General features: G+C 47.9%; 1 protein-coding gene across 1 annotated transcript; it reads left to right on the plus strand.

Moving 5' to 3' along the window:
* The first annotated feature begins 10346 nt into the window (after positions 1-10346).
* On the plus strand, positions 10347-14251 carry MYC (MYC proto-oncogene, bHLH transcription factor). The gene is made up of 3 exons (XM_069854658.1): positions 10347-10677; positions 11445-12177; positions 13104-14251. The coding sequence occupies exons 2-3, from the start codon at positions 11460-11462 to the stop codon at positions 13664-13666; spliced, it is 1281 nt and encodes a 426-aa protein (XP_069710759.1). The 5' UTR covers positions 10347-10677; positions 11445-11459; the 3' UTR covers positions 13667-14251.
* The last annotated feature ends 342 nt before the right edge of the window (positions 14252-14593 follow it).

The raw sequence follows: 14593 nt of genomic DNA on the forward strand, positions 1-14593 counted from the left end.
CCAGCAGTAGTAACCAGTTTTGCAGCAAGGGTAGATTTAGAATGCAGCTTTCATGAAAAGCAGTAATGCAGTGATGCACTGATACATCTGAGGCATCTTAGAGCTACCCAGCTTATGGTACAGGCTCTCCTCCACAAACTGCTGATCTCAGAAGGGCTGTAAAACCTGTATGAGCAAATGAAGGCAAGTAAATGTTGTCTAAGCTCTGAGTTGCCATGGGACTCCATGGTAGTCCTGGTTTAAAGCTGCTCAGTTCTGTCTTGACCATGATATTTCAGGACTGTAACACATCCACACCTCTTTGGCTCTGTTGTTTTAACTGAGTGACCTACAAATAGGTTGTCCAGCTTTCCAAGTACATAACAGCTATGGGCAGTCAGGAAACTTCATGACACAAAAATAATCTGAGAGATTTTTCATATTTTAACTTCTGGAGAACCGCGTCTACTCAGTGTTTAGTAGACAGCATCTTCTGGGTCTCTGAGGGAGGTATACAACACCTCTCACATTGCCAGCAGTGCAGGAGACAACGACCAAGTATGTAAATACAAGAGTGTAAGGATAATGTTGCACCTTCCAATCAGAAATGCCATAACTAAATTCCACTGTGCGCATGCACACACACACACACAAACACACAAAGCCTTTTGCTTCATAGATATATCATTAGGGAATGTTTTCTTTTGATTGGGGGGCAGGTGGGAGTAAAAAGGGAAGCTCAAAAAAGCATAAGATGAAGGCAGGGATACCTTCTGGTTAAATATCAGAGCCCTTACAACATAATAGATGTAGCAGGGAGTGGAGGTCCTAAAGTGATGTATTCTTATTTTTTTATTTCTCTTTTCAGCAAAAGCACATCCACCTCTCATTGTCCTTTCCCATGATACTCATGGGAGGATACATTTACACTAGAAGATCTAGACCAGAGCTATATCGGTACAGGAGGGTTACCCTAGATCCTTTAGGCACTATAGTTTGGATCTGCAGATAAATCCCAATGGAAGTGAACAGAAAGTAGAGCCTGTGTATCCACAAACGCACAGGCCTCAATAGGTTAGAGAGAACCCAGGGCTTCCCAGATACCCTTGCTCTATCCCTGTATGCAGAGTTGGACTATGTATTTTGGTCCTCTATACCTCCCTCCCCTCTCCCTGTTGCACATCTCACGAGCCCTCTTAGTGCAAAGGCAGGCAGTACAGGGTCAGCAAAACATACTTGGCCCTACACATGGGCTCTGAGCATGGTTAAATGCCTTTGCAATACAAATGATAACAGTAACAAGAAAGGTTGTAGCTCACTCAGGACCTCTGCTTTCCTGTCTAAGGCTGGGTGTAAATAATGTCCTTATCTTCTAAGAAATACCTCTGGGATATCTGACTAGGTGATAAGTAGAAAGAAGAGAGACTCTCTTAACTGCTGATCAAGAGGGAGGAGAGTGATTAGCATCCTCTGGGGAACACCTTGTTGATGATGGCTGCTTTGCATTGTTGAGGGTGTAAGAAGCATCTAAATTCCTCCTCCACAGAGCTCTCAGCTGCTGATGAAGTTAGTTCTGCATTAATCCCTCAGCACACTCCTTGTCAGGTCGATATCTGATCAAAGCTTTTCTTGCCACAGCAGTTGTAATTGCAGCCTCCTGTAAGACAGTCCATTTTGAGAAAGGGATGTAGTCTGAATGCCAGTAGGAGGAAGGACTGGACTTAGGCAACACTTAAGAATCTTCCAAAGTAAGAAAATAAACCAAAAGCGTCCTACAGAGAGACCAATTAGTAGCAGGGCTGAACTATTTTTTGGAGTTTTTATGTTGGGGTTTGTGGCCCTAATTCCCTGGTAGCTGATTTGATATGCTGGGTCTCAGCAATCCTCTGGAATTGTCCATCAGTGCCTAGTGCATAACCACTCCTAGAGATGTAGCCCAGTTTTTGCCATGCACAAACTCAACTAAAGCAAGGAGAAAACAGGCACAGTGAAACATATTTGTCCCTATCAAGTCAAAGCCTGGACTAGCACTCAAGCTTTCTGAGGCTTAGACTTAATCTTAAGAGTGGATCAATGCAGATGTGTGGGTACAACCCACTGCATTGATTTGCATTGGTAGTTCCAACAGATCCAAGTTCTCTCTGACCATATCACCTTCAGCAGTGGAAGTAAATGGCACTCACGTGGCTCTGCACTCACACCGAGATCCTGTATTGACAGTCTGGGTCTGCAGCCAGACCTGAGACGGTTAGTTTGAGGAATGCTGCAATGCACCCTAACATCTCGTTGCTGAGGTCTCCCCAGTCTGGGCAACGAAACACAGATATAAGCACGTGCCCATTTAGGTTCTTTCTGCACTGCAGGATGAAACTGTGCTTTACACATCTCAGAAAACAGCTGTGACAGAAGGTCCCTCCTTCCCAGAAATGCTTGCTCTACCAGCAAAGGTGGACCCTCATATCGTGTGGGTCCAGTTGCACAACATGAAACAAATGCCAACCAGATCAAAAATACATCTATATCTAGCAGCAACCTTCATCTGGATGGTCTAGAAATAAAATGCTACCTCACACTTTCAGTTGCAGCCCACCTCTTAGATTAGGCAATCCTAGCCTGTAGCAATTATGTCCTTTCTCCCCTCCTTTTACAGTTTTTATCTCCCCACACAACACCCATTTTCAAGCATGGTATTTTCCCTTCTAATAAAATGCAGCAGGAGGTTTCACAGGTTAATTATGAATTGGTTTAAAAAGCATTTACCAAGAATTGTTTTAAATCCATTCCCCTTAATTTCATTTGATGCGGCATGTGTCTTGCAGTGCAAAAGGGAGATGTGGCTTTATTGCCACTATCTGCCAGATGAACATGTTCATCATCAACAGTGCAGGGAGTGATAAGTCCCTTATCTGATAAAGAGAGACAAAACACTCCCTCTTTCTTATCAACAAATTGAGTTATCAGCCAAGTGAAGTAGTTTTTCGGTAGCCTTTCTGACTGCATTTTGCTTTTAAATCCTTACTGGCAGCAAATGTTCATGGATGCATTTCCTTCTCTTATGCTCATTTCAAAATGCAGCAGCAGCCACAGATAAGAACGCTTCATCTCCCCAAGACATCTGGTCTAAGTGCTGTTAAACAGTTCTGAATTTGGTTTGATTGCTGGCAAGTGAAACTACACTGAAAGTAACAAAAATGATACTAAAACACCAAGTAGATGAGGTTTTAGAGCTTAAAGGAACACAGAGGCTGTAACACTGCATGACCGAAGCCTGCTAACATGACTGTCACTGATGGATTAAGCTACGCTTCTCAGTGCTATCTATCACTTCTAGGTGCCTAACCTAAGACAATTAGGACCCAAAAGCTTTGTATAAGATAATGCTTTTGCTATACCTGGCTACATACGGCCAAATCCATTCAGAATTCACTGAACAATATAGTAAAATCAGAGAAAAGTTAGGGTTATCAGCCATGTGACATTATTAGGAGATCCTAACAGCTGAGTGCATGGAAAAGTTTTTAAGTATGAAGAGTTAGAAACCATGCAATGTCTTTTTAGGAATCAGTTTGATAGAATGTTCTCCACTGGAATGCTCAGTGCTTTAGGCAGCTAGTCTGAAAAGCTTTGCACATAGTACTACCCATGAGAAAGGTGTCAGCATACCACCTGCAGAGGATGAATGCGCTGTGTCAGCATCTCACTAACTTGAGCACAGGACAAATGCGCTCAACTGTTAGCAAGTGTTTCTCGATGCTGCAGTCAGTATCATTTCAGCTGAATCTGGCTAGAAAGATAATTTCAATGGGACAGCACTGAAAATGATTTCTCTTTGACTGAAGAGGCCAACTGTGCTTATTCCCAGCTCACCATTATATTTTTTTTAATGTGACTGTTGTCTTCCATAAACCAGCCCTGAGAAAACATGCCTTGATGGAAGAAACTCATGGAGGACAGACATCTTGAGTCAGAAATGTTTCTTGTTAATACCTATGAACTTCTTGCTACAAGCTACCTCCCTCCCATAAATGCATGGTCAAACAGGAGCTCCAGGACTAATAAAGGGGTTGACAAGGAGAATATCATTATTCACCCACATGAACAAAATTCATGAGTGCTCTTGAGCTTCCTCAGCATGGAGACAGACAGGGAGCTCCAACAATCTTTTTGGGCAGCTTGAACCAGAGCTCTGGACTTTGTGTTGGTTCAGATGAGTAGATTGCATACAACCTTCCAAATCCCCAGAAAATCAACTACAACCACCTAAGAGCTGTAACAAGACTATTAACACCTCCATTCTCCGGTGTTTTCCAGAACCCACATATATATACTTCTTTAGATGTTCTTCCTCTACAGGGCTGCTTTCTTTCCCAGAAAGTTTTCCTGTGGCTGAACCTGTTAATTTGGTAGCAATCAGATGCCTCATCCGTATAGCAGCTATTTTGCAACCAGCTGCATTATTCCTGGAAGAGTATACTTTCACCTATTCGTAGGTGCGACAGGATCATTGGATATTAATTCTCAAAGAGACAAGAGGTAATTATAATAATGACCCAGCTGACAATAGTTTCAATAGTTTCCAACCTCACTGTCAGCTGACACATTCCTTCCTCCAGATAATATCTGATACACTCAGACATTTCTGAAGCTGTGCCTCCACAGGATGTGTTGTAAGAACTACAGAGAGCTCCGCACTCCTCTGCTTTCATACCAAACCTGCAAGGAAGTTGCTGTTGTTTATTTTTCTTGAACATTAATAGGAAAGCTGCCTCATAACTTCCAATTTGTCCCTCCTCTTCCAGCTATGCTGGTGCTCTGGAGCTCCTTCCCACTGGGTGCACAGGCACTGCAGATCCCCTTGGCACCACACTGAGTGGAGGGGAACTTTCTGCAGTTGCAGGTGCAATATGGAAGTGGCTCCACATGCACTGGTAGGCAGAAAGACTCGTTCTTGCTACCTCACACACGATATTTGGTTCTGTGCAGGGTGAGGAACAGAGAGCATCATTCAGAAGCTCTTGCCCGCCAATGTTGAAAGGCTGGAGCAATGTGATGGGAGAGGCTCAGATCCCATCTTAGCTCTAAAGATCAAGGCTTCTAAAATGAACAAAAGTCTTGACAGTGTTGGCACCTGAAAGGACCTTTAAGTAGTTGCAAATAGTTTTAATACTTTAAAGATGACTTAATCAAGCAGAAGTGGGAAGTCTTAACAATCTGATAATTGCTGTATAAAAGTTAGAGAATGCAAAGACCTGGGGATGCACGCTTGGCCTTTCTGGGACAATTGTGCTGAAACAGCTCTTCTTTTTCTTTTTGAAGAGAAATTTAAACTACCCAGACTTTCAAAAATAACTGTTTATCTTTCACAAGAGCCTTGAAGATCTCCTAATTTATCAGTGCAGATTTCCTGTAATTCACCCTTAATCCGCAGCTGGACAAAACTCTTTTCTATCAGGGAATGCCAAAACTACTGGTGTTGGCTCAGATCCCTCTCAGTCATGCACAGCAAAAGTAGTTAATTTGTGTAGGAAGGGCTGATTCAAGCTTTACTCCCGTTTTGGGGGGTTGCTTCAATAGGGCATTTATTAGTTTACAGGTAGCATATTTAAACAATAAAAATATATAGCATTATGTAGCTGGTGTGGAGATTTTAAAACAGTTGTATATACATCTGAATAGTTTTATTTTATATAAATAATATATGTATAAAATAAAAATATGTTTATATTTTATTTATATATATAATATATATATGTATATAATCAAGGGCTACCTGTTTGGAAATAAACTAATAACTGTGACAGTTTGAAAGAACAGCAAAGTGAAACTTTCTGTAAAAAAAGTTAAATTAACAGCCGTAGTAATTTTACTCTGCAGCAAAAAAAAGGCAAAGGTGGCACAGAACTAAAATGCTAAAGCTCGTGAAAAAGATTTTATTCTCCGCACTCAAAAAAAAGTTAGTTACACTACATTGAAGGTATTTTTCCAGTGCTATTTCTATTTCATAATCCCATAGCACAGGATAAAGCAGGACACATATTCTAATACATACCTGTATGATGTGAGACCTCCTTTAAAAACAGCTAATGTTTTAGTTTCTCTAAAGACTTGATTTCATACGCACTGTCAGATTAAGAACAGCTATGAAGCAGGTTCAGCTTCTCAAATATTTGGGTTTAAAAAGTAAAAAATGAAAATAAGAAGTCCTAACTCAGGATCCTGAGCAGGACCATTTCAAATCTCCACTGGTTTGGGCTGAAGACTGGTGTTTGTAGTGTAAACCAAAGTAGAAGTTCAGTCTCTGTCCTAATAATTTGGATGACAAACTTTACTTTTTTGGGGATTTCAGCGGGTTTCTGTTGTGAAATCTTCCCCAGTGAAGAGCACAGGCTGGTAGATTACCAGAAGAATGATGCAGAGGAAGAAGCTGCCCTATTTGCTGCAAGTTCTCTGGGACAAATAGCTGAAAGCATGTGGGAAAGTAAAATAAATCAATTACACCGGATGTTACTGTCACTGGTCTCATAGCATCACTGTCTGAAGGTGGCCATCCTCAAGGTAAGTATGAAAACAGCCTTGTCTTTTAACACCAAACAAGAGTTTAGTATTTCAGAGAAGAGCAACGAAGCTGGTGAAGGGGCTGGAGAACAGGCCTTATGAGGAGCAGCTGAGAGAGCTGGGGTTGTTTAGCCTGGAGAAGAGGAGGCTGAGGGGAGACCTCATTGCTCTCTACAACTGCCTGAAAGGAGGTTGTAGAGAGGAGGGTGCTGGCCTCTTCTCCCAAGTGACAGGGGACAGGACAAGAGGGAATGGCCTCAAGCTCCGCCAGGGGAGGTTTAGGCTGGACATCAGAAAAAAATTTTTCACAGAAAGGGTCATTGGGCACTGGAACAGGCTGCCCAGGGAGGTGGTGGATTCACCTTCCCTGGAGGTGTTTAAGGCACGGGTGGACAAGGTGCTGAGGGGCATGGTTTAGTGATCGATGGGAATGGTTGGACTCATGATCCGGCGGGTCTTTTCCAACCTGGTGATTCTGAGATTCTATGATTCTGTTCTGTTATTTGATATACCCACTATTTCTGGTTTAAAACTAGCATTATTTTATTTTATGATACTGTTGTGATCCTCTCATTCATCTTTACTGATGACACATTATCCACAAAACCCACTGCTTTCTTCTGCAGACTGGATTATCATTCTAAAGACTTGCAGTCCAAAGCTTGGGCTGCTATATTGGGCTATGGATGGCAACTGCAGTGGTGCTGGTCCCTCTACATCTTCAGCTGGAGGTGTATTTCAGTCTGGTTTTCAGCACAGAACACAGACAAGGACAGTGGCCCTCCCAGATGTCTGTATTTCTCTTTTGTGCTGGGCAAGTCCACTGAGAAGGTACTTGTTAGTGCAGCATATGAGTCTTTCTGAGCCTGGAAGGGGTGGGTAGGAAGACGTTATTAATTTAGTCAATGCTGCACAGCTTGTAGAAACACTGTCAGCTTCTGCCTACACACATCTCACCTCCTATTGTTACAGAAATTACAGCCGCTGAAAGAGATGAAAAAATAACACATTTCTCTTTTGGTTTTCATAGTAATAATGGAAATTCAATTCTTCTTGCCCCAGTGGTATGGGCCTGCTGTTTGGACTGGGGTCCTCTGAGGGACTAGGGCAGCTGTGGAGACATATTTCCCTGCAGGGGAGCCATCAGATGCCATAGGTGCACTTAACCTATTTTAATGGTTCTTGAGTGTGCGGACCACATTTGTTTGGGTAAATCTCACATACAAGGAGCCAGTACTTTCCAGGACTAATTCAAATCCAGCTGGTGCTTTCCCATTTCTTACCAGTGGAAGACCAGCAGTCCGCAAAGCTGTGGAGAGCTCACATGAAAACTTCAGCAGAAATTACTGAAGGCAGATACAAGTTCATGGTGACCCTAAAACTATTAGATGGCTTATCGTTGACTGAAAAAGAAGCTGCAGATGTGTCCTGAAAATAAAATGGGCAGTAAGTAGCATAGACATGAATGACATTATGAATTGTCTCAGGGGTTTCCAGGCTCAGAGAGATATGAGAGCTTTTTCCACCATCTCCACTTCTCTCTCAGGTTTTGCTTTCATTTCTGCTTCTCACAGGTTCCCACTCTGCCATCACACATAAATTCCACCCAGGCTCCTGGCTCACCCCCCTCCCTTTTCCTATTTATCACTAAACCTCCCATGTCAAAACAATCGCGTTGGCTCTGCTTTCCCCTTAAGGTTATACTTGTGTATTTATTCTTCCCATATAACAGCTATTTTGTCAAAATTGCCTTTTCACTGGAGTTTTATGCTTACTGATTTCATACCTTGCCTGTGTTCTTTTACAGCTGGGGCTGGATATCAGAGCGAAATGTCTTTTTTTTACCTGTGCTAAAACTGCCACAGAAGAGCTGTTGCTGGCACACCTCAGAGCGGGCTCCCCAAGAAAAAGCCAACTTAGAGTCTGTATGAGAGATGAAGAAAACCTACAGAATATTTTAAAGACTGTTTACTCTGAAGGGTGTATTGTTTCAGTAGCACATTTATTCCAGTCCTCTTTTCCTTTTTTTCCATTCATGTTAACGCAGGGTATTTTAAGAGCCCATCTACTCACGTTACTTATTCCTCACTTCAAGCCACAATCCTCTGTGATGCTACAGTAAATCGTTCTCCCTATGATTGCACAGCATCACGAACAGGAATATGATTTTCAACCCTATCTGTACTGAGTAATTTCAAAGTATTTCTACTCTTACTAGCTCTGGCTTAACTTCAACAGCTTGTACAATTTTGAGGACATTTATCGTGTATCTGGCTATTCTGACGCTGTTCTTAAATAGACAGAAGTGCCCGCACCGCGCTTTAGTTATAACTAGATGAATTTGGAGCTTGTACCTTTCTGGCTGGGTTCAGTCCTGCCTTTAGTCACGTTATTTCCATTCACAGCAGCAAGTTCTGCTACAGATAGGGGGGTGATGGCTTTTAAAAATAGCACCACGTATTTTACGCCATCTCTGAGCAAGGGTAAATCCGATTCTGAAAACGCCAGTAGGTGAAGCATCTACATTACGACTTTACAACGGTTCTTGGTTGTTTTCTGACTCTTCCAGCGTGAAACAGTCCCTCCTTTACCAACGGGACACGGGGCAGGAGAAAATGGTCCCAACTTTGCTTGCAGCTGCTCTGCGATGTTCGCAAAGACCCCGCGTGGGGAAAAGCCGCTCAGCAGAAACGGGGGGTGAACCCGCAGCGGGGGTGCCTGGGGGGAAGGAGGCTGGGGCGGAGGGGAGGGGGCTCGGGGCCGGGGGAGGGAGGTCGGGGGGCTCGGAGGAGCCGCAGGTGCCCGGGGCGGGTCTGGGCGCCGCCTCCCGCGGGCGCTGCGGCCGCCAGAGGGCGCGATGGCCCCGCGGTAGCGGCGCCGTGGGAGAGCGGGGCGGCCCCCAGCGCCCCGCGGGGATGGGAATGGGGGGTCCCCCCGCCGCCGAGGGCTCGCGCTCAGGAGGAAAAAAACGACTGGAAGAGGGAATAAATAAGTGTATCGATGGGAATTAACCCCCCCTCGCCTGTCTGGAAGCGTTCTGAGGGGGCGCCCTGGGGTATCCTCCCTCCCGAGCACGGAGAGGGATGCGCGGGGGCTGCAGCCGGCAGGCTCTGCGGGGCCGGGGACGCCCCGTCGGGGCTCGGCAGCGGCTCCGCGCCCCCTCCGGGCTGGCCGAGAGCGGGGCGGGGGGGCAAAGCGGGGGCGGCAGCGCCCCTGGGACCGTCCGCAGCTCCGCAAGGTGACCCCCAGCGAGGCTCTGCCCCCGCCTGCCCCCGCAGCCTCCTGTCCCGGTTTAATCCTCCGCAGGCGCCGGCAGAGGCGGGATCATCGAGCGGCGACCGGGGCGGGGGGCGCCCGAGCCACACACGCTCCTTTGTGCCGGGAGCCGGCGCCTCCCCCCTGCCCTGCGGGGCCGAGCGCTCGGAGGGGGCGGGGGAGGCAGCGGAGCCCCTTTCCCCGCCGCCGCCATCGGGGGGCATCGCGCTCTCCCCGCTGGAAACCCGGCGGGAGGAGGGGAACGGCGAGGAGCCGCCTTTTCATCCTCACTAGTAAGGAGCGTGTGTGGGTTTTTTTTTTTTTTTTTTTACTATGTTTACTTCCGACCTCTCCTCGTAGTAAAAAGCCAACCAAGAAAAAAAAAAATAGTAAAAAAAATTCATGGGAGGGTGTCGTAGCGGGGGTGAGCCGGGCGCGGCGCTGCTCGGCGGGGCGGGGGGACGCGCCGAGGCCCCCCCGGAGCTGCCCCCGCCCCCGCGGCGCCTCCCGCCCGCCCCTCGCCGGCGCTTTAAAGAAAGGAAAACGAACTAAAACTTCTATTGTACCGGCCGGAGCGCGCCGCGCCGCCTTGGATCCTACGGGCAGCCGCACGCCGGGAACGCGGCTTCTCTCCGCTGCTCCGTGTGGTTTATTATTTCTTTTTACACCGTGGTGGGAGGAAGACATCGACGTTCTCTCGGCGTTTTATCTTTTTTTTTTTTTTCTTCTTCTCGTATTTTTCTCCCTCGCCCTTTCTGGAGGTTTTTTGGTTTTTTTTAATTATATTTTACTACGTTTCCCCCCACCCCCTCCCTCGCCCTGCCGTTCCCCGCACCGCCCGCAATAATCGCCTCGCTACGTCTCGCAGCTGGCGCGTTGGAGAAGCCGGTGAGTCGCGGGGCTCCGCTCTTCCCACCCCTCGATCCTCCCGCGGTCGCGGCGCTTGGACTGACACGGGCTGGTGACACCGGGGCCGTGGGGACCCACCGTCCCCCCCGAGGGACGCCGGGCGGCCCCCAGCCTAGATCGTGCGCTCGGATTTTAGTTTTTTGGTGTGGCTTTTTAGCTTAGGGTTTGTTGATTTTTTTTTTTTTTTTATTTTTTTTTGCTGGGGGGAGGGTTGTTTCTCCCGCATATGCGCGGGCAGGTTGCGGTTATTGTACGTATTGCGTGTATATATATATGTATGTGTATATATATGTATATATAGGGTGATGTGGTGAAGTTTGGCAGGGTCCCCTCGCAGCACCCAGGTGGGTGGCTGGGGAGCAGCCTGGCTCTCGGCTAGAAGCCGCCGGGCTCCCGGGATGGGGATGGGGATGGCGCTGCGGCTCCGGGAGGGGGGGACGGGGGCTCCGTGGCAGCTCGGTGGCGGCGAACCGGGAGCCGGGGAGCCCCTCGGGGGGAGCCGCGGGGAGGGGGGGGTCCTGCAGCCCGGGTCGGTGCCGCCCGGTCGTAGCGCGGAAGGGAGAAGGGTGCAAAGGGAGGGAGGTCGTGCGTAGATTTTTTTTTTTCTTTCTTTCTTTATTCTTGTGGGTTTTTAAGTTACGAAACGCGGCTGCGCGGGGAGCCGGGAGGGAGCGCTGCGCGGCGGGCGCCCATCCCCGCGGCGGAGCGCGGCTCACCCCGCACCCCCGTCTCGCTCCCTCCCGCAGGCACCAGCCGCCGCGATGCCGCTCAGCGCCGGCTTCCCCAGCAAGAACTACGACTACGATTACGACTCGGTGCAGCCCTACTTCTACTTCGAGGAGGAGGAGGAGAACTTCTACCTGGCGGCGCAGCAGCGGGGCAGCGAGCTGCAGCCCCCGGCCCCGTCCGAGGACATCTGGAAGAAGTTTGAGCTGCTGCCCACGCCGCCGCTCTCCCCGAGCCGCCGCTCCAGCCTGGCCGCCGCCTCCTGCTTCCCCTCCACCGCGGACCAGCTGGAGATAGTGACCGAGCTCCTCGGGGGGGACATGGTCAACCAGAGCTTCATCTGCGACCCGGACGACGAGTCCTTCGTCAAGTCCATCATCATCCAGGACTGCATGTGGAGCGGCTTCTCCGCCGCCGCCAAGCTGGAGAAGGTGGTCTCCGAGAAGCTGGCGTCCTACCAGGCCGCCCGCCGGGAGGTGGGGGGGGGGCCCGCCGCCCGCCCGGGGCCGCCGCCCGCGGGGACGACGCCGCCGCCGCCACCGCCGCCGCCGCCGGGCATCGCCGCCTGCCCCGCCGCCTCGGCCGGGCTCTACCTGCACGACCTGGGCGCCGCCGCCGCCGACTGCATCGACCCCTCGGTGGTTTTCCCGTACCCGCTCGGAGAGCGCGTCCCGCGGGCCGGAGCGCCCGGCGGCGCCAGCCCCTCGTCCCTGCTGGGGGACGACACGCCGCCCACCACCAGCAGCGACTCGGGTGAGTGCGACCCACGCGCGTCGCCGCCCCCCGCGTCTTGCGAAATGCCACGTTAGCGAGGCGCGGGGAGGCTCCCCGAGGGATGGAAAACCTGGAAAACCGCCCCGACCTCCGCTTCGGAGGAGAGGCGGGTGGGAAAATTAAAAAAAAAAAAAAATAAACGGAGGGGGAAACGCCTAAGGGGGTCGGAGTCGGTCTGCACCGCCGTGTCCCGGTGCCACCCGCGGGCCGGGAAGGAGTTAACTCCCGCCCGAGAGCCGGGGGGGAACGTGCAGTCAGGGAGGTGCTAGTGAAAGTGGCTGCACCAGAGTGGATGGGGCTGGGAAAGTTTTTAGAAATGCTTCCTTAGGTATTTGACAGCGTGTTCCGCTCCCTCAAAAATTGGGTTTGAAAATGAGTTTGTGCTGAAAGCTCTATAGCCTTCCTTTTTTTTTTTCATTCATCCCCTCTCTCGGAATTTCCACAAATTAGCAGATCAAGCGAGATTCAGAAAACGTCTCTGAATACACATGTGTTAAGTAAGCTTTCTTTTGAGGCGTGGCCAAAGCCTTCTAAATCCTTAATTAGGGGCAGCTGAGTCTGGGAGCTTTATTGCGCTGTACTGCTGACAGCCGAGGTTAAACTTCCCTGCTATCTTTCATACGCTCCTCGGAATTACGCAAGATCTTTGCAGCTTTTGAAATCAGGGATCCGGGGTTTGGAGCGCGGTCTGTGTCCTATTGCACTTGAAGCATTGCTTCCTTAAAGGAAAGGCTATTTGCAGGCAAGTGGAGTCCAGCAGCGTCAAAGGGGTTTAGTAAGGGTTTATCGTTGAGTTCCTTGCTCTGCAGCTCAGAGTAACCTTCTCTTATAAACGAAGAGGTCTTGAGACTATTTGCACAGATCAGCTTTTAAGCCTTACGTTTTTGGGTTTTTTTTGCTTGCAGAAGAAGAACAAGAGGAAGATGAGGAAATTGATGTCGTTACATTAGCTGAAGCAAATGAATCTGAATCCAGCACAGAGTCCAGCACAGACACATCAGAAGAGCACAGTAAGCCCCACCACAGCCCGCTGGTTCTCAAACGGTGTCACGTCAACATCCATCAGCACAACTATGCCGCTCCTCCTTCCACCAAGGTTGAATACCCCGCTGCAAAAAGGCTAAAGTTGGACAGTGGCAGAGTTCTCAAACAGATCAGCAATAACCGAAAATGCTCGAGTCCCCGTACATCAGATTCAGAAGAGAATGACAAGAGGCGAACACACAATGTCTTGGAGCGCCAGAGAAGAAACGAGCTGAAGCTGAGTTTCTTTGCCTTGCGTGATCAGATACCCGAGGTGGCCAACAATGAAAAGGCACCCAAGGTTGTCATCCTGAAAAAAGCAACAGAGTACGTTCTTTCCATCCAGTCAGATGAACACAGACTGATTGCAGAGAAAGAGCAATTGAGGCGGAGGAGGGAACAGTTGAAACACAAACTCGAGCAGCTAAGGAACTCTTGTGCATAGGAACTCTTGGGCATCGCTTAGAATAACCCAAACTAGACTGAAACCATGATAAAATATTAATGTTTCTAATATCACTCATGAACTACACCAGTCCATCAAGTATGGAACTATTGCAACTGCATGCTGTGCGATTTAACTTGAGACTACACAACCTTGGCTGAATCTCGCAAGGGTTTGGCCAGAACCTCAAAACTGCCTCATAATTGATACTTTGGGCATAAGGGATGATGGGACATTCTTCATGCTTGGGGATGAACTCCCCAGTTTTTTTTTTCTTTTAAAATTTTGTATTTAAGGCATTTTTTCATATGAGAATCGAAAAAAAAAAAAAAAGTCGTCCCCAGATTGCTGTATATATTTACACATCTTATTGCCATGTAAATACCTTTAATAAAGTCTTTATAGAAAAATGTGCAACATTAATACGCAACAGTTGTGGCAACTGGATTTATACTTGTCTTGAACTTCTGTGCCATAACATTTCACAATTTTGTTTTTTATTTAAATACATTTTTTTCTTTTAAAAAATGATTTTTATTTTGTTTTTAGATAAATAAATATTTGCCCAAAATATAATTAGCTAAATTCTGTGTAAAGACTTTGCTTTGTCTCGCACTGTTGTCATTAGATGCTTATTTCCATGACATCCCTCTCCATGTCATCGTGGCAGTGACCTTACAAAGGTCAAAGAGGAGGTGGGTGAGAGGTGATGACACTTGCAGCTTAGCAGGGAGATGAGTTTCTTTCTTTTCCTTTCTATGAATTTAAGTAGATAAAATTATTAGATTAACATGTTTTTCTGTTAGACCAGTGTCTCCAGTGAAGGTGCAGGTAGCAATGTCTGGCTTGGCTGCGGTCAGCTGCCTGCTGGAAGTAAAGTTGAGGTAGTTTACTTTTACACCAGTCACTCTAGTGTATGGGCTCTGT

Source organism: Phaenicophaeus curvirostris, chromosome 3, assembly GCF_032191515.1.
Source record: "Phaenicophaeus curvirostris isolate KB17595 chromosome 3, BPBGC_Pcur_1.0, whole genome shotgun sequence".
NCBI classification, from domain to species: Eukaryota; Metazoa; Chordata; class Aves; order Cuculiformes; family Cuculidae; genus Phaenicophaeus; species Phaenicophaeus curvirostris.